This window comes from Cebus imitator, unplaced genomic scaffold (genome assembly GCF_001604975.1).
Source record: "Cebus imitator isolate Cc_AM_T3 unplaced genomic scaffold, Cebus_imitator-1.0 Scaffold556, whole genome shotgun sequence".
Taxonomy (NCBI): domain Eukaryota; kingdom Metazoa; phylum Chordata; class Mammalia; order Primates; family Cebidae; genus Cebus; species Cebus imitator.
In genome coordinates, this window is record NW_016107871.1 from 1,737 (window position 1) to 28,194 (window position 26,458).

General features: G+C 38.8%; 1 protein-coding gene across 1 annotated transcript in view; it reads right to left on the reverse strand.

The window, feature by feature from the left end:
• Nucleotides 1-232: 232 nt before the first annotated feature.
• Nucleotides 233-26,458, reverse strand: part of LOC108294014 (S-adenosylmethionine mitochondrial carrier protein) — a 147,905-nt gene continuing 121,679 nt past the window's right edge. The window contains exons 5-7 of the mRNA XM_017515729.1: nucleotides 11,982-12,086; nucleotides 10,755-10,802; nucleotides 233-634 (exon numbers count right to left, since the gene is read on the reverse strand). Coding sequence (XP_017371218.1) covers nucleotides 587-634; nucleotides 10,755-10,802; nucleotides 11,982-12,086 — 201 coding nt within the window. The 3' untranslated portion in view covers nucleotides 233-586. The remainder of the gene's footprint in view (nucleotides 635-10,754; nucleotides 10,803-11,981; nucleotides 12,087-26,458) is intronic.

Here is a 26,458-nt window from a genome sequence, read left to right on the forward strand (position 1 = left end):
TATAGATGGAACAATATTGCTCAAGAGCTGGTAATTCATGGGATTCATTTTACTAATCATTTTTTGTGTGTCTTTAAATTTTTCCATGGTAAAAGTTTTAAAAAATTAGAACCCAAACAAATAAATAGAACTCCATGCACATATGTACCAAAAGATAACACAAATTTATCCCTTCAGGTATCTTGATCAGAAAACACTATTATGCTTAAATGTTCATTTTCTAATTTGAGCCTTTTTTTTTTTTTTTTTAAGCCAGGAAGCAGCTCCCAAGTTCGTTTTAGAGGTTTTGGCCAACAACATTTAAAATACAGGCATTGTGCGCCCTCTGGTGTATTCTTCTATAACATGAGTTTTGCATGGACAAGTTCAATAACAAAAAGCAGAGCATATTCAAAAAGGAAAAAAAAAAATTCCTTTTCTCACAAAAATTCTGCTTCTTCGTTAGTCAATAAAATATCTGCGAGTTACTTGGCTATGTACCAAAACCTCTCCAAGGCCAAAGATTATCAACCTTTTCCCACCTACTCTACTGTTTCTCAGAACATATGATGAAACCAAGGGAACAAAAAAGGACAGAAGGCTACGATCAAAACATTTTTAAGCAAACTTCATAAAGGCCAGATGAAAAAGGAAGCTAAAATCTATATTAATGGCTAATTTAGAAGCATCTCATTGTGTCTGCCCATAAAAATGGTTCCATTTCTATCCTTTAGAATCTTCTAACACTCAGAAATCATGCTCCACTCTCACTCAGGTCAAGATTTGGTTCAAGTTTTGCAGATCTCCCAATGTGTTATTTTCTTAGGATTTAGGAAAATTCCTAGAGGACTATCAGTGAATTTACCCAAAAGACACAAGCAGAAAGCAAAGTGTAACAAGAATCACAGGCCTTGGAATTACATAGACTTGACCTCCAATTCCAATCCTGAAACCTCCTAGTTGTATTACTTAATTTTTCTAAGCCTCCACTTATGATCTGTATAAACAGGCTAATGTCTTACAGTTTAAGGATTAGGAAAATATATGTAAAGTTAACCATCATAATTAGTATTCAAACTTTAACTACTTTCATTATGTGATCCTGATCTGTAGCCAGGTATTCAAACCCACAGAAAAACATTTTAGCTTCCTTTAAATGATTCCAATTGCTATTTTTGAATAACCCATCTAAAATGCTAGATTTGACTTCAAATTTAGTTTTCTTACGTATATAGTTTCTTAATACTCCATATAAGATGGTGTTTATTCACACAATAAGACAGTATACAGTACTGAGAGCATCAAGGGTAACTCTTGACCCACATGATATTCACTGGAGATAATTTCCAAATACCTGATGAAGGATCATCTTAAGTTGTTTTATTATTTTCATATGTAATTTCAAAAACTGTTTTGCATATATGAAATATTTACAGGAGTAACTAGAAATGACAAAATTAAAATAACAGCTATTTGTAGTCAGCAGGAAATACGGTAAGACAAGAAAATTAACCTCAATGGAAATACAGAGAGTTTATTTGGCAGAAAACCATTAACTCTCCTAGGAATTAAGTGAGAACTCCATAATCCTTGTCAAATGTGTCTGGAGATGTTAAGCATTTAAGCACTTAAAACTGGTCTGCTTTTGAGAAGCAAGTAGATTAGGTCACTGGTTTGTTTGTTAAGTATTTTCTGAGGGTGCCATGTGTCAGACACTCTTCTAGGTTTTAGATTAATAATAGGAAACAAAACAGAAGGCATCTGCCCTCCTGATGCATACATTCTAGTGGAGGGACAACAGCCATAATTAGTTTTGAACAAGAAACGAAGGTAATTTCTAACATCAGTGGGCTAGGTCTATTTTAGCTGGAGTGATCACAGGAGATCCTTCTGAGAAGAGGGTGGGCATGTGAACTAACACCTAGACAAGGGAAAATCACAGAAACGTGATAACATGCATTTAAAAGCCACAGTTCTTCATGAACACTTCCATCAACACAGATTCCTTACAGTTATTTCCTCTACTTAATTTATTTTTAATATCATGTAGGCTTCCAGTTGCTGACAACTTATTCTCCCCAAACTCCTGGCACTAATGCCTATGTAAAGGCTTAAAGACTACAGACAGATATAAATGTGGATTATTCATTTTAAATATATATTTTCCTCCCCAGAAGAATGTATGTGTTTATAAAATGAAAAATATACAGCTCACCATAAAGGTTAAGTTCATGGATTCTGGAGTCCTCTATCTCTCCCTTACTGGTTATGAGACCCTCGGCCAACCACAAACTAACTAAGCTTTAGTTTCTGCCAAGTAAGGATCGTGTTTCGGGCTACTGTGAGGATTATGAGAAATAACGTATGTAAAGAACTTAGCACAGTGACTGAAACATTGTAAAGTACTTGGGAAACGTCAACGTCATTTTATTTCCATCTAAAATGACACATATTTTTAGGTGTTCACATATGAATATATCAATACAGGAAGTATTCTGAGATTTCAACTTTAAAATCAAAACTATATATAAAAGTAAATAACTTGGAATTAAATTTGTGTCCTCAAAATCATTTCAGTGAGACCACCAAATAATTTTTAAAGATGAGTTTCTACACTGGTGCCCAAAAGAACAAAGGCGGCAGAAAAAGAAAATGAACAGACATTTCCATTTACAGGGTAGAATGACAAAAATAAAAATAAAAAAAATAGTGGTACAGACAAGTACTCACGGATCTTAACAACACTGGATGCCCGCGTGTGGGCTGAAGCTAGAAACAGATAAAATGGTCTTCTTTCTGAAGAGACAGAAGTTGAGCAGGGTTTGAAGGGACAGGGTATGGCAGATCTGTGGGGTGACTTAGTAAGGGTAGTCCCACTGCCCCCACTCCACCCTTTGCCTGCCTTCATCTACTACATTGAAAAGCTACAAACTCAACTTCCCAATCCCCAGGCAACTCAGAAAGGCCCTGAGATACCTTCTGTCCCAGGAAAGTTTTTGTTTTGAGACAAACAAAAGGACAGATAAAGTTAGTACTGCCTCCTGCCCTTCCCCTTCTTCATGCCTGGAATGGAACTATGATGCCTGAAAGTAGAGCAGCCATTTTGTGACCATGAGTCAATTAGCCACAGCATTAAATTCAGCCAGGCAAAATGAAAAACACCGGATTCTCCTTGCCCTCATCTAACCAGTACACTTGCCTTAGAATGGTCATCTTCAGATTTCTTGATACAAAAGGGAAAAACAGAAAACTTCTTTGGTGAAACCACTGTAGTCAAATTTTCTGTTATTTGCAGCCTAAATGCAATCCAAATGGACTCACAAAGATGAAGAGAGAGGACATTTCACATGGGATGAAAACCACAAAGGAACAACAGAGAGCTACTTCAACACTATGGTTTATAATCACTACGTTTAAATAAAGAATTAAGAGATAATTTCCACTTGTATCCAATAGCTTTCAATGTGTTTACAGTGAGGTATCCTATTACTGCATTTACATCCCAGTAAGCCATATACGCAGGAACTGGTGCCCTTTCAGGACAACACAGCCAACGTGCAACAATGAAAATATGTAGCATTTTCAAATCACTTCACAGCGTAAATGAAATTTGTCCAAGGAATGAAAAAAGTAAATAGCAGCTGCTTTCATGTAAACGAAACATGAGAAAATATGCACTGAAGGGCTAGAGTAATACTTCCACATGAAGATAATTTCACTCAATTGTTCTTCCTAAAAATGTTTGCTTATTTAAGAGATGATGAAAAACTAGAGGTTAAAGTCCAGGTTTGAGGAGTAATGATTTTAGTTTCTTGAATTAAAGAATGAACTGAATGAACTAGCACTCATTTTTCAAAGAACATCTCTACAGTGAAGTTATAATAATGTAAATGCAATTAAGTGACTCATTTTATAAACCTCTATGATAAAAGAGGAAATTTCATTTTCATTTGTTTAATATTTCCATCAGTACGAATGTCTCATTACACATTTACTGAAAGCCTGAATAATAAAACAATGGACAAATTCCAAGAGCAAACAGGGATTTTTTTTCTTTTCCCATGAAGCTAGCATTATGGAATTTTAACAGATGTTCCATTTGGTCATAGTTAATAAAATGAATTATGTAGGATTAAAATAGGGTTCAATATGTTTGCATTGGATTTTAACTGAAAAACAATTTCACATTAGAAGTTTGGAAAGACTTTGCATCACTTTTTTTCCTTTTCAGTAGACGTGCTAAGATGCAGAAAATAAATGAATAATTATAGCACTTACTACTTTCCCAATAAAACTAGACATAAAAATGAGCTTTTCAAGGTTTAAGATGACTGGGATCTTGGAAAAGTATATACCCGTTGGTATTTCATCACCCATCCCATGCAAAGATCACAGTAATTGTAGTATATCAAAAGGCTGACTCACTACCCTACATAACTCGTAGCCCCCTTAGAGCTCCCTCATGATCCTAAAATGATCAGGATGTCAGGTGGCATCTGAACAAAAATGAATCAAACTTAAAGCAGAAAAGGAAAACAAGTATTTACTGAGTGCTCACTGTGTAGAAGGGATTATGCTAGAGCCCGTGTATCCAACAAGCAGGTAAAAACCCAGTAGCTATTTTCAGAAGGACTTAAATGCTATCTGGAAAGATAAGACACAACCCAACTATAAGGACAAACCAAAACAGAATGAGGTAAATCAGAGAAAACAATTTCACACAAGCATACACAGAGACAGATACACCACACTGATACAAGGAGTGGGAAAATTCTCCCTCATCAGATAGGACTAATGTTTTTCTCTTGTACTATCAGAAGCAGGAAATAGTACATAGAGCCATAAGGACAGTAAAGATGCAATAGAAGTTCTAGCGATAGTTGCTTGGCAACATTTTTCAGTGGAAAACATCCAAATGGTGTAATCTCCCTAAGAAAGCCAAAAATGAACAATCATAGAATTTTCCCAACCCACTTCCATTGGGAATCCTGATCAGTTCAATCATCAATTAGGATAACTTCATTATACCAATATGCTGCTTTTCCTACAGAAGTAGCCAGTGAATATAAAATCAACTACAGGTTGCAATTTATTACAATTATAGAGATGCCTCTCTATAAGACATTTGGATAAAACACTCTCATTATCGCTGAAGAGCTTTAGGAGCAGTAACAGTTGTCTGGCCTCTTATTCAAACACAGCAATTGTTAGTCATCAACATGTCTAAATGCAGACAGATCAAGGCTGCATCCCTGTTAAAGAACTAACAACCTAAAGGCAGGTTTAATTTCTGAATATCCAAGCAGGCAACACTGCTATTATGATAGCCACCTTGTAGAACTGCATAAAGGTATCAATGAGGAAACTTTATGTAACGTTCCTAGCACAAACGGGCAAACCTGGACACAAATTAAGTAAACTTGTGAGGAGCAGATGGGCTGCTAAGGATCAGAGCTGGATTCCATACTTAGGTGTTGTATCAGTCCATTCTCACACTGCTATAGAGACCGGGTAATTTATAAAGGAAACAGGTTTGACTCACAGTTCACCTGGCTGGGGAGCCTTGGGCAACTTACAATCATGGCAGGCGGCAAAGGGGAAGCAAGGCATATCTTACATGGCAGCAGAAGAGACAGAGCACAAAGGGGGAACTCCGGAATGCTTTTAAAACCGTAAGCTCTTGTGAGAACTGCCTCACTATCAAGAGAACATGGGGGAAAACACTCCATGATCCAATCATCTCCTACCAGATCCCTCTCCTGACACGTGGGGATTACAATTCGAGATGAGATTTGGGTGAGGACACAGAGCCAAACCTTATCAGGTGTCCTTCACTGTCAACACTCTTTCAGTTACCAGAGTACTAATCATCTCAGTTAACATTTCCTGAGTACATACTACGTGACAAGCACTATACAAAGCACTTCCCCTGGATCCCCTCATTTAATCCTCACAAGAATTCTGGGAAGTTTCAAATAATCAGGTGACAGGAAAGTAAATAAAGTCATTCTCAGAAATCTTTCTCAGATATATGCTGATATGTCCAGTCTTACTTGTAATTAAAATTAGAACTATAATGACATCAGTTTTTGTCTTTTAGTCTGCTAGTCCATAGGTGAGGCAGGGGAAAACAGAAAGCTCCCACATTGTCAGCAGGCATCAGTTGGTGCTTGCCTGAAGTCAGTTAAGCATTATCTACCAAAATTACAAATGCCCATACCTTTCATGAAGTAATTCTACTTTTGACATGTAACCTACGCACATTCAACCATGTATAAAATGACACGGGAACAGAATTAGTCACTGAAGCACGTCTGTCATGTCCACCAACAGGGAAATGTTAAATAAACAACGTTTTGTTTATACAATGGCCTACTATGCAATCGTTATAAATGAAGGTGCTCTTTATGAAGTGATATAAATGATCTCCAAAATAAGTTAGGTTAAAAAGCAGCAACAAAAAATACAGAAGATCTAGAATAGAGTGTCTCTGAAAAAACACTAAGGAGACTTCTGCAACGTGAGTGTTTAGGGGAAAGGCACTCAGTAGGCAGACAGCAGAACTGGAAAGAGGACTTCAGAGGACAGTCCTTGAGGTTTGATGCCTGAGGGTTCCCGTTTCCAGCCACTGGATTTAGGGGAATCCTCACTGCCTAACATGGATAATAACTGCAAACAAGTCTGGAAAGCTGCTATATCTACTTTCAAATAAGCTAGTAAGAGTAATCATTTTCGCACCTAAGGACTGGGGACTTCAATGAACTTACTGAACAGATTGAATGACTTGTTTGGCGTGCTTGACCGCATGGAGCAAAACTAGGGCGGGGGGCGGGGGGGGGCAACCCTTACCCTATCTCAAATCTCTTTAGTGGCATCCACCAAAAAGAAGCCAGGAGTTATGCGTTATTAAAATGACTACATTTTGCCATTGGGACAGCTCCAACCAGCTCCTCACCTTGGTTTTCTGTAGACACCAGCAATTTATTCTCCAGACTGCAGTGAACATGTCAGGCTCTTTCAGAGGCTTTTCCCATATACTCCACTCCAGTCCCTGGCAAACAAACAGCTGAGGCAAGAGGTTCAACTTCTCCTCCACACAAATACCCCACTTCATGCTCTCTTGAAGGCCCTCATTGGTTTGCACTCTCTTCTGTGGTCATGAAAACCCCAATTCTGCTTCAATAAGCAAGTTACACACATGTACTTTCACACCCTTGTGCCTTTGCTCTTGCTGTTCTATCTGCCTATATCCTTGACTACTTCTGCCACTCCTTCAACAATTAAGAGTCATTTAATGCTAATTGAGCATCACTCAAGCATTACTTCTTCTGCAACCCCAGCTACATCTTGTATATACTTATCATTACAGTGCTTATGACACTGCACTGAAAGTGTCTACTTCCCTATTTGTTTCCCTGCCAGAAAGTGAATCCTTCAGGGAAGGAGTGTTCCCTGTAGTGCCCCAAAACACAGTAGGCACTCCAAAAAGGACTGCTGAGTGAAGTTTGCGGACAAAAGACACCTGCTAAGTTTAACTGATTCCTACTTCTTTTCAAACAATTTGCTTCACTCTGTTTTCTTCCTCTATAAAAGACCTTCTAATTCACATCCAAGAGTCTGAGGCTGCTCTCCATAATATTTTCAGGCCAATAGCATCTGAAATCATCCTGGTTATGAAAGCGGCTATGATTCTGCTCCCCACGTTCATCTTCCTGCAGTAATATCACTGCGCCAGCATGCTTGACCACACCTAGTTTGGCAAAGATCATGAGAAAAATGAACACTGAAAGGGTAAGGTAAATAGTGTAATCTGCTGACCTTGCTTAGACTCCGTCTAAAATTCACAGTAACTAAAATAATTTCAGAAAATATCAGGGATAAGCATGCAATCTCCACAAACATCAAATGCAGTTAAAAAAAAAAAAAAAAAGGTGCGACAACATTCACACAATCTAAAGAACACACAGAATCTATCTTATAACGCATGGACTCAAAACTTCAATCTCATTTTAATCGGCAACTGCTAGGGAGATAAAACTAAAGAAAAAACTGCATACAGAATAAACGTATACATTTCCAGGTGATTCTCACTAAGGTTTTGATTTATTTTCCTACTGAAACAACAAACAAGCTCTTGGCAAAAAGATTTTCTATTGGTGCCAGAATAAAATAAGAATCTAAGCTATAATGCAAAAAATTTTGCTTAAAGCAAAAGTATCACTTCTTATTTTTCTCATTTTTAGAAGAAGCTGTGTTTCATTCAGCAGTAATTCTTCTCTTGTTCTATCAGAGAATCTGTACAAAAGCAATACCTCAACTAAAATCAAGTCTGAAGGATCTTTTATAAATATGCATAATGCAGAAGACCTCAATTAAATTTCCAACAAAACGCTGCCATTTTGAGTAAACGAAGTCATCTCAGTAAGGTCACAATACTTTCAAGGATTGCAGCCTAGAAATTAATTACCAGCATGACATATGTCAAAACAAATTTTCTAAAGAACAGAATGCAGTTGCGGCCATGTGGTTTATCTGTTTGTATGCAAAACCAGCATTCTCTGCCATGTAAATATATTCATTTATTCAGCATCTCTCAGAAAAATAAAAAAGGCTTATGCCTCACTTTTTCCTCACCCAGGTGAAATCTAAGTAACACACGTTTAGTGAGTCAGAAACTAAGTACAGAGTGAATATACAGTATGGGTGATATTTCTTAAAGGCAGAAGTCATCTCCACACAAATAACTAATTTTGAAACATTAAGTTTGCCTTAAAAAGAAGTTCTTCAAACATCTACACCAACTAGGTTGTTAACCTGTGAAAAACCAAAGCTATAAGTCACATATAACAGCGCTGTTAGGTCCTAAAGAGGACTGTAATCTCTAGTTAAACACAATAAAACTACCTGAGAATAAAATGAAGGACTTCAATGAATTTCAGTATTTGGTCAATTACGGCAATATTTAACGATTATGTTTCAGTATCCCAGGACCTCCAAATAGAAAACGCAGATGCAGGGCACATGTATGCAGGTTCTCGCTTATGTTTTAATAGAAAATGGTGTCCCAAACCAGACTTCTCTTAGATCTCACCCATCTGAAAACAAACTCTTGAACTTCAACACAGTCACTTCTATGTGAAGCAAAGATTATAACATGCTTCTTTTTTTTTTCTTTTTTGAGACAGGGTCTCACTGTTACACAGGCTGGAGTGCAGCAGCACAATCATGGCTCACTGCAGCCTCGACCTCCCAGGCTCAAGCAATCCTCCCACCTTGGCCTCCCAAGTAGCTGGGATTAAGGCACTACCACGCCCAGCTAGTTTTCATATATTTTTTTTATAGAGTCAGTGTCTCACCATGTTGCCCAGGCTGGTCTTAAACTCCTGGGCTCAAACAATCCACCCACCTCCACCTCCTAAAATGCTGGAATTACAGGTTTGAGCCATCATGCCTGGCCTATACCATGATTCTTGCAGTAATATACTGAAACTACTTATTGATGGTAAACTTTTGCTCTTTCAACCAAAAACAACAAAAGAAAATTTCCCATGTGTTGAATCACAGAAATTTAGAGTTAGAAGGCAAAGAGAGGTGAAGTGGCTTGCCCTGGGGCACACTGCACTGTGAATCACCTGCAGTGCCAGGACTCCAGGCCAGACTGAACTTCCCAGCTCATCTTATTTCGTTATCAAGAAGCCAAGGGATAACTGCCTGATACAGACTTTCGAGACACCCATCTCTTAGACCAGCGGTACCCAACCTTTTTGGCACCAGGGACAGGTTTTGTGGATGACAATTTTTCCATGGCCTGGTGGTGATGTGGATGGTTTTGGGATAAAACTGTTCCACCTCAGATGTTCTACCTCAGATCACCATGCATTAGATTGTCATGAGGAGCACACAACCAAGATCCCTCACATGAGCAGTTCACAATCGGGTTTATGTTCCTGAGAATCTAATGCTGCTGCTGATCTGACAGGAGGTAGAGTTCAGGCAGGAATGCTTACTCACCTGCTGCTCACCTCCTGCTGTGTGGCCCAGTTTCTAACAGGCCATGGACCAGAACCAGTCCACGACCCCGGGGTTGGGGGTCCCTTCTTAGAGTGCATCTTTCATCACCAATTTTTCATTAGTTCCTCATAATTCAGTATTTAACTTGATATCTTATCCTTAGTAGTTATTTTTTTGGGGGGGGAGGGCATGGGGACAGAGTCTCACTCTTGTCACCCAGGCTGGAGTGCAGTGGCACGATATTGGCTCACTGCAACCTCTGCCTAGAGAGTTCAAGCGATTCTCCTGCTTTAGCCTCCTAAGTAACTGGAAATTACAGGTGCCCACCACCACAACCAGCTAATTTTTGTACTTTTACAAGAGACGGGGTTTCACTATGTTGGCCTGGTTGGTCTCAAACTCCTGACCTCAGGTGATCTCATTGCCTAAGCCTCCCAATGTGCTGGGATTACAGGCATGAGCCACCATGCCTTGTCCATAGTTATTTTTTAATATTTCAACTATAAAAGACATTTAGTCACCCTAGAATTATAAGTCAGTTACATGACGGGCCATTCTGACCACTGAAATTGCTCTTCCAGCAAACCCGTTCTACCCATTCTTTTAAATATAAAAACTGAGAAAACTAAAGAGTGACTACAATTTCTTTTTGATTTTTTAAACCAAGTTTCTCCAAATATATTTCTAATTGTTAAGAAGTATAAACTTATGGAACAAAGCACATCATTCCTTTGTACTTCAATAACAGAAAGTAAGTGACTTACCTCTCTTAAAACTGTGCTTTTATAGCCTCGATACAACCCTTGGATACCCTGAAACAGATAAACAGCCAAGAGTTCGGAAAGAATAGCAGAGGTTTCCCAAGGCCATTCCGTATGTAGCAGATCTACCTGCTCTCATTTGAGTTCTAAAACATTCACAACTGCCATAAGAGGTCAATGATTCTAAACTGGCCTAAGGTACATGCTATATCTTATATAACTTACATACCTCTGTAACTGGCTACTAAGGGAGCTCAGATTAGCTCCCTTTGAAATAGGAACATGTCTAACAATAAAACTGACTACATATTTACTGTTAGTTGCTGTATTCTACTAAACATTAATTATATCGTATGTAATTGCTATAACATGTCTTCTCTTGAAAAGAGCATTTGAGATGCTTTAAATACATTTCCAAAAGCAAATGCATACAAATGCCAATTATCCTTTTGCATAACAACAGAATTATATTTATAGCTTCAAACATCAGAAATTCATTCATAATCTCTCAAAGCAGTGCTCAATAATTCCAGACAAACCTGGATTAACCATCCACATAGTTCAACAGGGAAGCTATAATAGCTTCATCTCATTTGTACAATTAGATATTCAATGTTTCCTCACCTAGGTAACAGACCATTAGAAATAACTTTTCTAAAATCGAGACTCATTGAAAATTTCCATGTGACTGATTTTCTTGCTTTAAAAAAATGCTTCTATAAACACTATAAAGGAAAGTAGCTAAATGCTCCCTAGTCACATAGCCAGGAAGAATAATTTCTGACTGAGAGCTGCCAATGCATTACAAAAGAGGAGCTACATTTTGGTATAAACATTACGACACCGATCACTGTTATTAGTGCTGTACTATATTTCTCTTCTGTAGACCAAAAATACTATAGAGATGTTTTAATGTAGTATCTTTATTCATTTTACATATTTACGATGTTTCACATCTGATTCCAGAAGAACTGCAGGAAGATTACAATTCAGGATACACATACTGTAGTAACACTCAATGCTATGCTTAGAAATGTGAAAAATATTTATAGCAAAATATTCAAAAACGAATAAAAGGCAAAGATAATCTTAGCAAAAAATTACTGTAACTGGACATTAAATTTAGCTCTAAAGTTTTCTCTAAGGCCCTTTAGGATGAAATCCACAGTGCTCATATTAGCTACTACGAAATCTTAACAAAGAAGAGTAGAGTTTAAAAACATATCTCACCTCTTCATATAAGATGTTAGAGAAAATCTGAAATGTTCTTGTAGAAGCAGATACCTGTGCCCTCTGTTTAACCACTTCAGATGGAACTCGAATCAGGCAGGCAACCTAAAAGATAAATTTAATTATATCCTAAAAAGTAAATAACTGCTATAAAAATTGGAATGTTTTTGTAAGCAAAAATTACAGTAAACAGGTATAATATGTAGGCTTAGTGGAAGATGTCAAAAAGTTTGGGTTTTCTTTAAAACTAAAACCACTGGACCGTTAAAGCACGTACATTGTTTTGTCAGCACAGAACCTTTCCTGGCTTCTCCGGCATAGATCTTCCCAACTCCTGCCACACTGTTCCAAGAACGCCTGTCTATATAAGCCTCCCAACGGCAACAAGCACATTTACTTATTCTGAATCCCTAATGCCCAGAACTGCATCTGGCACATGACATTTCAAACATGCATGATGAAGGATGAGCCAGAGGAACCTCCGCTTTACTAGAAGTAATACACACATCTGTAGAGGCAAGCTGACCACCAGCTGGTACCCCACCCTTCCATCCCTCACCACCTCCAGCCCCAGACCTCTCGATCACGCAGCAACTGAAAAGGGACTGCCGGCACCCTCGCACATTCTCCTCCAGCATTCCAGCAGACGTGGGTCATCCTCACAGCTACCACACAATAAATGACTCTAATATCGCCTTTGGTGACATGCTGAGGACAGGTATATGTCACCTCAAATCCACACTGCCAGGATTTTACCTTTACCCTATAAAGGTAGCTTACTTATTTTCAGAAACAGAAACAATAAAGAATTAGTCAAACCCAGAGGAACTCTGCCTACAAAAGGAAAGGTGGCAAGGTTGGAGAACGGGTGGTAAGGTATAGGGAGGGAGATGTATAAACAGATATTTAAACGCTTTAATGGAAGTCCTGTATTTAAGCCTCTAAGCATCTAGCAGTCTGCAAAGGTACAAACTTTTTCTTGAACTTAGATTTCATATACATAACCTAGAACAACAAAGATATAGCACTTGGGAGGCCGAGAAAGGAGGGTGGATTGAGCCCAGGAGTTCGAGACTATCCTGCAATCAATTTAAGAAAGCCATCCTACCAAAAAGAGTACACAACTCAAAGATGCTTTTTGATCTTTATTCTCCTGATTCCTAATCAGAGATCAGTACTCAATTTGGAGTAAAACATAAGGTTTTGTCTGCCAAAAATTAAATGGTTCTAAGGCAAAGCTCTATAGCAAACTTACAATGTAAAAAACCAATTAGGAAATATTTTCTAGTTTGCAAACCACATGGTCTCTGTCTCAATTGTTCAACTATGCTGTTTTAGCAGAAAAGCAGCTATACATAATAACATATCAATTAATAGTTTGGCTATGTTTCAGTAAAACTGTATTTACAAAAACAGGTGACAGCTTGCCAACCCCTACTTTAGGGGAATTAGTCTTGGCAAGAACCGACTGGGCACAGAATAGATGTGAGCCCCAGCACCCCATGACAAGTGGGACAAAGATGCCATATGATGTGATTTTAGATGTCATGAAGTCAGCTAACCCGGGCCTATCACCTCTAAAGCTAGAAAATAACAATGCTTCATGCTGATACAGTACAACAAAGGGTATGGTTGTGGTAACAAAGGATTTATTACCTGAAGTTATTTTCCCACCAAAACTGACAAGACTTACAAAGCAATATAATCTGATTTCCAGTTCTTCATTCACCAAACATTTGAACGCTTCTTATGCATAAGGCTGTCTGTAACTTGAGTTGACATATTTTTCCACTCAGTCTCCCTTCAAACTTATCTAATTCAGTTCAAGAAATATATATGGAGCCAGATACTACACAAGACATTCCATGATAAAGACGACTAAGATGATGCCCTAGCCTCAAAAAACCCACAAATACATATAAATAATTTCAATCATATATGGCCAAAAAAGGGGGTGCATGGGCAAAGATTATGGGAAATGCAGAGGAGGGGTATTTAGTCCAGTCTCCAGATTCAGAGAAAATGCCAAAGATTACGCCATTATAGAACGTTCTGAATGAGCCACAATGAGCTGGCCAGAAAGGTGGAAAGGGCATGGTGGGAAGAAAGCACATTAATACAAAAGCAGGGCATTCAGGGGAATCAGCGGCAGCCCCCACCAACACAGCATTCCACAGCCAGCAGCCACCCACACCATTCCGTATTACCAAAGCACCAAATGCAAGGTCAGGAGTAATGACAGGTAAGAATGGACAGACCAGGCCCTTTATAGCACGCTAAGGAGCTGGAACTTCATTCCATAGTCAATGGGAACACTTGAAAAAGCTGAAGCAGTGGAATGACAATGTGTGCTAAGGGAGATCACTCTGGCTGCAGTGCACAGGACAGCTGGAGGGTGGGGCGGGGAGGAAGGCAAGAAGCAAAGGGGGACCATGAGCCAGAAGGCAGGAGATGGGCTACGAGATCGCTACAGTAGTTCTATAAAAGATGTCTGGTAATGAATATGGCTCAGAAAAGAAGGGTCAAGTCTGAGGAAAGAGTCAGGAGTAAAATGCACCAGACCTGGTGACTGACAGGAGGTTGAGGAGTGAAGAAGTAGGGAGACAGTAAGATGCTCCTGTTTCTGGTTTGGGTAATGGGTATACAGTGGTCCCTAAACATAAGATTAGGGGTCCAAGGAAGAAGAGGGAGGGTAAGTTCAGACTGGGCAATGGAAGTCTGGAGGACAGGTAAGAGGCTATGTCCAGCCAAGAAATGAATATATGGCTATAAAACTAGAAAATAACAGGGCTGCAAATACAGATATGGAAGTCATCAGCATATAGATGATGACTAAAACCAAAATAGGTAACACCCAAAGAGAGAACCAAAAAGAAAGATCAAAAGCCAATAATGGAACCCTGGGAACATCCATTTTTGAAGGACAAGCAACAGTGGGTATAACAAAAGGGGGTACATAGTGTCACAAGGCACACCAACCTTCTCTGGCTGCCCAGCTTCTGACTCTCATGCATAGGGGGCTTCCCAGGTAAGGAATACAAAGGGAGTCAGTCTCTCCCTTCCTGTCCTGGCAGGAGGACCGCAATCAGGTAAGTTAGGTCTTGCTAATCACCGCTCCTGTCCAGGGGTCTGATTCTAGAGCTATGCCAGCCAAAATGCAGGCCACTAGCCCATGAGGCTATGGAGCACTGAAAAGTGGCTAGTGCAACTGAGATGTGCCACAAGTGTTAAAAGACAGATTTTGAAAACTTGATATAAAAAATTAATGTAAAATATCCTGTAAATAATTATTAAAAAAAAGAGAGAGAAAGATGAGGTCTCACTATGTTGCCCAGGCTGCCCTTGAACTCCTAGGCTCAAGCAATTCTCCCACCTTAGCCTTCTGAGTAGGTAGGACTACAGGTAAGCGCTACCACATCCAATTAATAATTATTTTACCTTAATTATACAGTGAAATCTAAATACTATGGATTTGTTTGGTTTAATAAAAGGTTATTAAAATTCATCCTAGTAGATGTTTTCACTTTTTTAAATGTGGCTAATAGAAAATATAATTTCACCTTTGTCTTACATTACAGCTCCATTGGACAGTGCTGTTTGGAGTGACTGGGAGAGGTGAACCTTCATTTACAGAAATAATTGCTTTTTTAGGTGCAAGTACCAGGGCCATGACTATAAATGACATTTAATTATGTCACTTATTTGGTGACCGGCAGTTCAACATCTAGTCTAGAACCTCAAAGTGAACAAGAGGCCAGGCTCTCCCTATCCTTCTGCCCAGCCACCCAGCTCCCTTGGCTTCTCATCCGGGGGTCTCCTGATTGTCCCCATAAAAGACAGCTCTTATGTCCTCCAGCACCACCTCATCACACAACGGAGTCCAAGGCAAGAAGAACAGGCCTCCTCTCTCAGATTTCCCCCAACAGACATCTCCTTGTATGTGCTAGCCAGAGTTGTGTGACGTGGCCACCCCTTATCAGGAAGGCGGAGAATATCTACATCTAGCAAAGCGTCAGGAACGTGGGACGCAAACCAAATCAGTATCCTATGGGCAAAGGAGAAGTCAGAAGCAACAGTGTCTGCCAATCTTCCAAAAAATATTCTTCATTCCGTAAGTCAGCCAGGATCACGTAGATGGCAAGCAACCCAGCACCCTACTTGATGTGCAAGGGGGCCAGAAGCCTCAAGTGGAGATCTGCAGAGCAATGCATCAAGAGTCTCGAGTAGCACACATATGCGGGTTTACAGAGTTCACCAGGATTGTTTCCATGGAGTGGCTGGGGTGGGATATCCATTACAGCCCATTCCTAAGGGATTGAGAGAAATGAGCAAGTGTAGACTACCGTCGGGGCAAGGTGCCTAGGTGTTAGGAGATGGGTTCATAAGTACGAGGGCCACAGGGTCAAGCAACAGTGTGGTTTTACTTAAGGCAGTAAATATTTGTACATATGACAGGGGACAGTGCTATCAGCAGACAAAGGCTGACAGGAAGACCTCACAGGAAATGAAAAAAGGTAGAGTCAGAAGCCTGAAGCTCGAGCCCATGCCTCTCTGTCTGTGACTACCTCCCTTCAGCAGGGCCGCCGCTCTGCCTCGAGCCACCCCTGCATCTAAACTGGACATTTCATTCAAGGCTCAACTCCAGGGAGGAATGAATGAGCACTGGTCTCGCTGAAGGTCTGGTCCGTAGCCCTAGACTGTGGCCCCAGTTCTGCTAGTGAACTCTCGAGTGTTGTTTCCCTGGCCTTCAAGAGTCTTTATTTTTAATTCATTTGGAAATTCAGAAAACTGACAAATATATATATACTTAGACACTTAGATGCATATAATTTTTCTTGACTTGGACCAGAAATCTTTATGGTATGTTTTTAGGTCCTTATTTCTGTAATTCTTAATTTCCAAAATTATATCTTATCTAACCTCAAAAGATTCCCTCCCTCCATATTCTTAATTCCCAAATAAGCTTTCTTACCTGACATTTTTTACTTGTTAACTTATACCACATAGTATGTAAAATATATTTCCCCTTTTGTTAAACCATAAGCACCCTGAGAGCAAGAAGACAGTATGCACCAAACTTACTCATCAGTTGATATACTATTTTATGTCAAAAGCAAATGAAACTAGCCAGGAGGAAACGGATCAGCAAAAAAATCATCATCAATTCCACAGAAATGACTTCACCATACTCTAGAAATTACATGTTAATATACATAGAAAAGGGTGTCTCTCTGTCACCCAGACTGGAGTGAGGTGGCACGGTCATAGCTCACTGCAGCCTCAGTCCTGGGTCCAAGTGATCCTCCCATCTCAGTCTCTGGAGGAGCTGGGACTATGTGTGTGCCACCACGCCCTGCTAATTTTTTCATTTTTTTGTAGAGACAGGGTCTTGCCATGTTGTCCAGGAGGTTCCCAAACTCCACCTGCCTCAGCCTCCCAAAGCACTGGGATTATAGGCAGGAGCCACTACCCCAGCCTAATTTTTTTTTTTTTTTTTNTTTGCCTCTTCATGTATTTATTGCCTACACATATACTTAAGTAAAGAGCAGGGAAAAAACAGAATAGGATTACAGAAGTTTCTTCTTTTCTACCTATCTATATTTTCTAAATTCTCTACAGTTAGCATTTATTATTTCATAAGTTTTTAAACATAATTTCAAAGGTAAAAGTGTTTATTATGGACCAAAGATTTTAAGTGAGGGAGAAAGAATAAAATGAAAAGACTAATTTAAAATATGCTTTCAGATGTCAACCTACCTATTAGCCTTGACAAAAATGACCTATTAAAAATTCAGTAACAATAAATCCACAAAAACAGATTAAACAGCTTACCAGTAAGGCCAAAAATTGGGTGTAAGTCCAACGAAATCTACATGAACCTAACAGGACAGCTCCCAGCAAATGAAACTCATTAAAGAAATGAAAATAAATAAATAAATAAGAAAAAAATAAGAGAAAGAAAAGGGTATACTAACTCCTTGTATTTTTCAATTCAAGAGGTCAAGAGAGAAATCCGACCCCAATATGTCAAGAAAATAGGAATTGTCTACTTCTGTGGTTTGGTATAAATATTTATGGAACTTCATGCTTCATAACCCTCCATGTTCTTACAATTATGTTTTTAGTTCTTAAAAACACAGATGCAAAAGAAAAACCTTGAAAAGGCTCTCCAACAAAAAACAATCTAACTAGCCAAGGGGTACAAAGCACCAGGCATGGCTTCCTGACTTCTGCTGGGTGGCAACTGTAGCATAAGAGAGGCGCTACAAAGTAACGCCTCTGCTTCCTTCAGTACCTCCGGTGCCTTCCATTTGGTTTTCTATTAACTCTGATCTTTGTTAGATTTGAATTTGAGCTACAACAAAGTATTTCACTGCACAAGAACAAAAACATGTTCCAGTGTTATGGTTCTATGAAAGGAAATAAAGGTAATGTCATCTGTGGGTCTCTTGATAATAAATCCATTCTGTAGAGCTTTCTTTCCTCATAAATCTGAGGTTCAGTATGCATCCATGACACAGGAATGGTGGCATTTTCACTAAACCCAAGAATGTCTTATATATTAAAGTTCTATCTAAAAACAAGAACTACTAAGGTTTTCCATAAAGTAAAAAACATCCTCCCCCCATACTTTATCAACATCAAAATGCAATGCTGGCCTCCGTAAACATACCAAAATATTATGAAACCTTAGATTAAAATGTTGATTAAATAATGATGCCGCCACCAAGATTTTTCTTCCCTTGACATAAAATCTTTTCTGTTAAATTTTTAATTGACTGCTCAACTAAGGCCTGAATGTTGCCTTTTGGTATTTATTAAATGAAACACCAAGAGCCAGGTGTGCATGCATGCTGTACCAGCGTCTCAGGGAAGTCACAACAAGAGGATCACTTGAGGCCACAAGGTTGAAGCCAGCCTAGGCCACCTATGAGACCATCTCTTTAAACAAAAACAAAAACCCAAGATGCAAGACTACAAAGCGTAAAACTAAGTGTCTGAAAGGGAAAAAATTACAGTGAACTTCAGCCTCACGTTAGATAAGATGAGTGAAGGAAGAAAGAGAAGGATGCTGATAAAATATCTGGTTCTTTCATTGACACAGCCAAGTTCCCTTTCTCCAACATATCACCACCAGGGTTTTACAATCATATCCTGTCCTCTCGCTCTGGAAATGCTCTTCAAAGTCCCTGAGTATCCCCAATCATACCTTTTATTAACATTACATCTTCTTCACAACTATTTCAACATAGTTCACACAAAAAAAATTCTATTTAAGACTTTTCTCCAAGAAACTCCATCAACTACCTGCAAATATTCCTCTTGATATTAGAAGCTAATTATGTCAGCATTTTATATATAAATCAATCTGAGATCATAGAAGTCACTGAAGGTCAGAGAGCTACTCAACTCAGGAAGCATGGGTGAAACCCAAGTCTTCCGATTATCATCTCCAGAATTATTTTTCAATAAAGATGTCATACTTACACACACCTAATGCATTTAAAGCTTCAAGGTTTAATTTCAGCTAATGCTTCATGTTTTAACAGGCAACTCTATAACCAATTCAACAGAAATTTAACAATACACTGAACAAAGCCAATCAAAGTTTCATCATATTCAAAGCAAAAGCTACTTTTGACTTTACAGAGCAAACTCAATGTGGCAAATTTCTAAGATGGGCGGAGGTGGAGGGGTCAGGGAGAGACCCTAGGAAACTATAAATATTTCTGAAATGCAATTTGTTTACCTGTATTTCATTTCCATATTCTCTTTGTAACTCCCAAAATTCTCTTTAGAAAGGTTTCCAATTAAGAATATTTAACATCTCTTTCTATACCATCATTTAAAAATCAAAAACCTCTGTAACAGTTCATTTGTGGGTCAAGTCTGCCATCTTCTGCTGATAAATGGAATCACAGCTGTTGACAAATTCAATTTACAAATCCTAACTCACACTCCTTAGATTTTAAATTTTACCTACTTACATTGGGACCCATGTTCATCAAATCTTTCTCCCTTGTAAGACTCTTTCCAGTCACTCAAATAAGTTCAATCGTAGTCTTCCCTCGCCTGAAAAGACTGCTGTCACAGATAATCCAGACTACACAAGAAGTCTTCTCAATGAAAACATCTATCAACATTTAGGCCCTGTGTCTAAAATTTGTTTACAGAATTTTATGCAACCCAAAAGATAATGGCTTTTTCGTTTTACTTTTCCATAACAGCAATGAGCCATGACTTCACAGGAGGTGACAAACACCCCATGGATGGATTTATAGATTCCTATCAATACAAAAATCTGAAAGTAGAGGCGGTAGCAATGGTGACTGTATTTGCTTCCTATTGCTGCTCTAACAAATCACCACACATTTAGTGGAATAAAACACAAGCTTATTATCTACAATTCTGAAGGTATGAATTCCAAAATGGGTCTTCCTGAGCTAAGATGGAGAGGTGTCAGTCAGGCAGCATTCCTCCTGGAAACTCCAAGGGAACGTGGACTTCCTGCTTTCTAGGGCTCCCCTCACTCCTTGGTTTGTGGTCCCTTGTTCCATCTTCAGGCCAGCAGTACAGCATTTTCAGATCTCTGTGACCTCCACTCCCTCCTCCTAAGGACCCTGGTGATTACACTGAGCCCACCAGAATAATCCAGAAAATTCTTCCCACCTCAACATTCTTAACGGTATCTGCCAAACCTCTTTCCCATGTAAGGAAACATTCAGACATCTGGGGACTAGGACATGTTTATGAGGGAGGGGATTATTTTGCCCATCACAGTAAACAATAGCAAATTGTGAAACCTGACCTTTTCTTAAGAAACCAGTTTTGTGACTCCTTAAGGCACAAAATATACTTATCGCTACTTCTGCCGACTTTTAAATACTGCATGAAAAAGAAAACAGAGGTGCTCCTGGAAGTATACAGAGAAAAATTTATATAATTACTCATTCTGCAATGGTGTTTTATTATACATAATAGCTTGGAAACCTGGAGCGCATCACTAAACTTCTTTGAATTTCTTCATCTTCTGAATTGATATTCCTCCCAAAACTAGGAAATTCTAAAAATAGGCCACATGCAGCAACTCGTGTGAAATGAGGCTAGACTCAATGTTTATTCAACATTTTGTTGTGTGAGATGCTAGGCTGAACACTTTCTAAGTGCCGTATCATTCATCCTTGTAAGAACTGTGACTGGGATGGCATTAATCCTATTTTTCCAGTTGAAAAAAAACAGCATTTCAGTTAAGGCAAGTAAATGGCCTACAGACACACAGCAAATACGTGGACAAGTCACAAATCTGACCCTGATCTGTGTAACTGGACGGCCTCTGATCCATACCATGCTGCCTCCCTTAAGACATCCTCAAATACTCTCTAGTTATTTAATAGACAGATCCAACTTACTAAATGCTCCTCAAAAACAGGGATCAAATTTCTTATTCTGTGTCTCTTAGCACCTATCAATAGTGTTAGATATACAATAGGCACTCTAATATTGAAAAGCACACAATCACAAACCAAAGCAAATAAGTGACAGTGGCATTTAATTCAAGAACCCTAATCTTAACAAGGTAATATTTTAGGAAGTAAATGTCTATCACTGACAGAGCACAGGCTCACTCCGAAGTGGCTAATCCTAACCTCCTTTGGTATTTTGGTCCTTTGAGAGTAGTATTCAGTTTTTCCATTCACAATATAGTGACAATACCTGACCAAGTTACACTCCTGTGGCTCAGAGTGGTTTCTTCAGCTTCATCATCCTATATGAAAATTACATTGTATCTATACAGTTCAACTTAATTGTGTTCTATAAACTGATGCAGCTTTTGAATAAAAAGCTAACATAGAGCTTCCCTTCCCTTTTGTCCACTCACTAAATAATATAATCAATAAAATACACTTTCCCAGATTATGAATCAGTACCATCTGAACTAACACTGCATACTATATTAGAAAAAGAAAATCCATACAACAGAAAACAATCTGAAATATGTTAGAAAAGGAAGTCATGGAGAAACTGGGGGGGTGGGGGCCAGATGTATGAAGTTCCTTTCTAAAGGCTTCCCTGAGAAATCTCTTCAGCACATTCATGCCTGTACTATAGATAAATAACTACAAGCAAGGTCATCACCACACACAGATAATATGCCAAGCCAGGGCAAGCCCTGATCCTCCTGTGTCCTGACCCTCTCTCTCTTTCATCTTCCCCTCTCTGCGTGTGAGCTCAGCCTCAGATCGCTGAGCCCACTGCAAAGATGGGGCATGCTTACTGAACTTAGCTCAGTAGACTCCACTGGAGAATTCAAGCAGGTGCACAACACACATAGACACAACAAACTAAAAGGCATCCATGATGAAAAATGCACTGAAGGATGTCACTGGAAGGGCTTCTGAAAGAACGATCATCTTTCTGCCAGCTCTACCTCTTGAACATCTCTTGAATTCACTCTCTCCCTCTGCATCCCTCTGCTCTGGCTATGGTTCTCCCTGGGGATTTCTTTAATAGTCTCCTTATCTCCACATAGCTGCCAGAGGACTTTAAAATTACAAGTCTGATCAAAAGATAAAAGCCCAACTCCTTACCACAGCAGGCAAAGCCCTGTAGCTCTCAGCCCCTGCTTCACCTCAGGGTGACCCTGTCACACTGTGCTCCAACCTTCTGGAACTTAAAACTACCTAACAAAAGCTTTTCAGAACTCCAACATCCCCCCCTGGCAACCACTTACCTAACAAACCATCCTATTCTAAATGCAGGGTAATACAACTGTACTGTAACTGGGATTCCTGCTAAATGAATAGATTTTAAGGGCCCCTGCCACCAAAAAAAAAAAAAAAAAAAAGTAATCATGTGCAACAACGGATATGTTAACTTACTTCACTCACTGTGGTAACCACTTTACTATCTATATGTATCCCATATCATGTTGTATACTTTAAATAGATACATCATTTTTTAAATGAATTCAATGCAGCTTAAAGGCTGGCTATTCTATGAATCAACACCCACCCACCTACCCCAATCCAGAGAAAATCAACCACTCCTTCCCTTCAGCCTCTCATTCTACCTTATACAGATGCTCCCCAATTAACGACAGGGTTATGTCCCAATAAACCCATCCTAAGTTGAAAACATTTCAAGTTGAGAATGCATGCGATACCCCTGACCCATGAGGCCTCATTACTTTAGCTTCACCTTCCTGAAACTTGCTCAGAATACTTAAACCGGCACAGCTGACTGGGGCGTGCACTGCCCAGCATTTCCAGAGAGCGTCTTGTCACCTATCATTAGCCCGGGAAAAGATCAAAATGCAAAACTTGAAATACAGTTTCTACTGAATGCATCTTGCTTGTGCACCATCGTAAAGTCATTTAAGTAGAATCATTGTAAGTCAGGGACCATCTATAGTTCCTTTTCATAAAATGCCTGTAACACTTTAGTGCACTTACACATCCATCTCCATTTCTATGCAGCAAGCCTCTAAAAGGCAGTATCTTATCCTGTCATTTCATCCTCAATGCCTGGAACATATTAGGGACTTCAGATCTAAATCCACATCACTAAGCAAAGACAACAAAAGTGGTAAAGGAGTCTAAGATGAGTTGAACAAAAGTAAACTATTACAAAAAGGAATCAAAGATGCACAAGTGAGGAAAGAATACAAAAGAAAAGGGGTCTGGAAAACAGTTAATCTTTTATACTGTTGGGATAATTTTTTTGTTTAATTCTTACGGTTTAGGGTTGCTAAGAAGGAATTTAAAAGTATGCCTGCCTTATGTATTTAATGTCCTGAAGGAAGACTCCCAGACATGCTGAAAAAGTAAACAGGAAAACTGGGTGAAAGGTCCCATAATACACGGATGTGCTTAGACACATCAAAAAAAAAAAAAAGCGAGAGAAGTGCTTGTTCAAGTGCGCTCAGGTATCTGACAGTTCTGTTTCAGCTTCTGTGTTTCCTGGTAATAGTCATACACTTCTACCTTCATTCATCTTTATATACAAACAATTACCATCATCAGCTACACTTCACTGTGGCCCAGGGCAGCCATGTTATCTTCTACTCAATCCACCCCCCACGATTCAATTATACAACTGTGCACAGATATGGCAAAATATTCCAATTGTAAGTGACAGTTAATCTGTACTGATTTTTGAGTATTTCAAAAGCATGATTAGTTCAAAAGATAAAATACATTTTTTTAAGTTTTTCTATTATCATACTCAGTGATTCTTCTTAGAAAACACCAGTGAAGATCATGAAGAACCCTGCATACTCATTTTTAAAACATGATATTAAGTACATAAACAAAATAGCTTAAGCTCCCACTAGGGAAAACTCAAGTTACATGTGCACCATGCTCTGGAGTGACAACCACCACAAGCATCTATGTGTTCAATCCTTTAACCAGTGGGAAAGCTGTATAAAAACGACATGTTTGCCCCATATGCTGATACCAAACAAGACCCTTGAATGGACTGTGGTGCAAAGGGGGTCCATCGGCCTTGTTAGTTGTTAAAGGAGCTAAACCGTAAAACAAGTTGCCTTCACCTGCAAGGCCCTATGACAGCATGGGCCTTGGAGAAAACCTCAGTGAGGTTTCAACACATTCTAACTGCAGTAAAATCTAAATCTACATGTCCGAGTTCACTGTCACCCTCAAAAATGACCAGTTTATCAAACTAGCCTTTTTAGGTCTAAAATATGTCATTTTGAGGAGAACAGAAAGAGTGTTTGATCTACAAGTGGTACATCCAGCGTTGTGACCTACTAAAATATGATATAGGGAACTACCAAGCCAATTCAGTAAAAATATTTACTACCAGGGTGTAAGTTCAGATGTTTTATGTGCCTAGATTAGTGGGATTTAAATATTGGTGAATTGCATAATCATCTAGAAATTGTGTTTAAAATACAGGATCACTGATGTCAGCTCCAAAAATCTCCATTTGTAACTAGCTACCTATGCAATTGATTGTGAAGTATGGGTAGATGCTCATTGGGCCTTCTTGGGAAGTGCTGTTAGAGGTTGTCAGAAAAACGTTTTCAAAACATGATATAATTTATTTCCTAGCTTTCTCAATCCCAAGTGAGAACAGGACTGTAACGGACACTTGAAAAAGACACTCTAACAGCATCTAAGTGTGTGAGAACGTGTACTTGTCACCTGTGCACACACATTACATTCACAGTTGCTGCTTTCAAGGGCAAAGAAATTTCAATGTTTCTTCATTTCTGACAATATGAAGAAAGACAAAAGTAGGATACAAGACAACAAAAGTCAAATCTTAAAATGTTTTAAGAAAGAAAATCACTACCCCTAGAATGTTGTAGCAACTATAGTGTTAAAGTAAACCTGCTCCAGATCTAATTACAGATTCTACTTCTCAAAGGGCTTTTTCTGTCTGTGATGAAAACTGAGCTGTAAAATTATTGAGGTAGGGATTTAGAGATTTGGCACAACAATCTTCGTAATAAAAATGGCACAAGTGGGACCCTTCTTGCTATTGTTACATGTTAAATCTTATTTGATTGATTTGACTGTATTCCAAATTGCAAACATAAGGTAGAAGGTTGTAATTATGGTTTTATTGATTGATCATTAAGTTTTAATCAAGCTGTTGCTACAGGGAATGGTTACTATTTTGGCAGTGTTCTTTTGTTTCTAAGTTTCCTTCATAGTTGCTTCAAGAAAGTAACAGTGGCTATATTCAATACCAATAAAATATGTTATTGTTTCCAAGGAATCTGTAACATAATTACCATATATCAAAGCAAATGTGTTACAGAATAATGACTGCACTAAAGTATTTCTTATTATCTCTAGGTTACTATACCTTTGTGATCACTGACAGCTATAAATGTTTTCTATTCCTATTTCTTTTTATTTTACAAACGAAAATGTATCTCCTTAAATTCACCTGTTGGTTTATCTTAATCTTAGCAACCATACTTGCATGAATCGGAAATCAAAAGTTTATCTTCTATGAGACTGAAACAGGTTACTAAAACAAGAAAAGCGTAATATGTATATAAGCATTTACTAAGAAAACTAAAACTGAAAGGCTTCAGGAAGTTTTTTTTTTTTTTTAGTTCAAAAATTATTAGAGCATCAGAACCAATATATCCACAAACTTCACAAATTTGGCAAACTTCTCAGCATACCAAACCGTAACTGAATTTAAAGTCCACTGAAGGTCAATATTGGCAGGGTGCAGTGGCTCACGGCTGAATTACAGTGTTTTGGAAGGTCACAGTGGAAGAACTGCTTGAGGACAGGTGTTCAAGAGTAATCTGGGCAACACAGTGAGACTCCATCTTTACAAAATTGTTTTAAAAAATTAGCCAAGCATGGTGGTATTTGCAACACCACCATGTCCAGGTAGCCATAGTCCCAGCTACCCAGGAGGCTAAAGTGAGAGGATCACGTGAGCCTAGAAGTTAGAGGCTACAGGAGCTATGATCACACCATTGC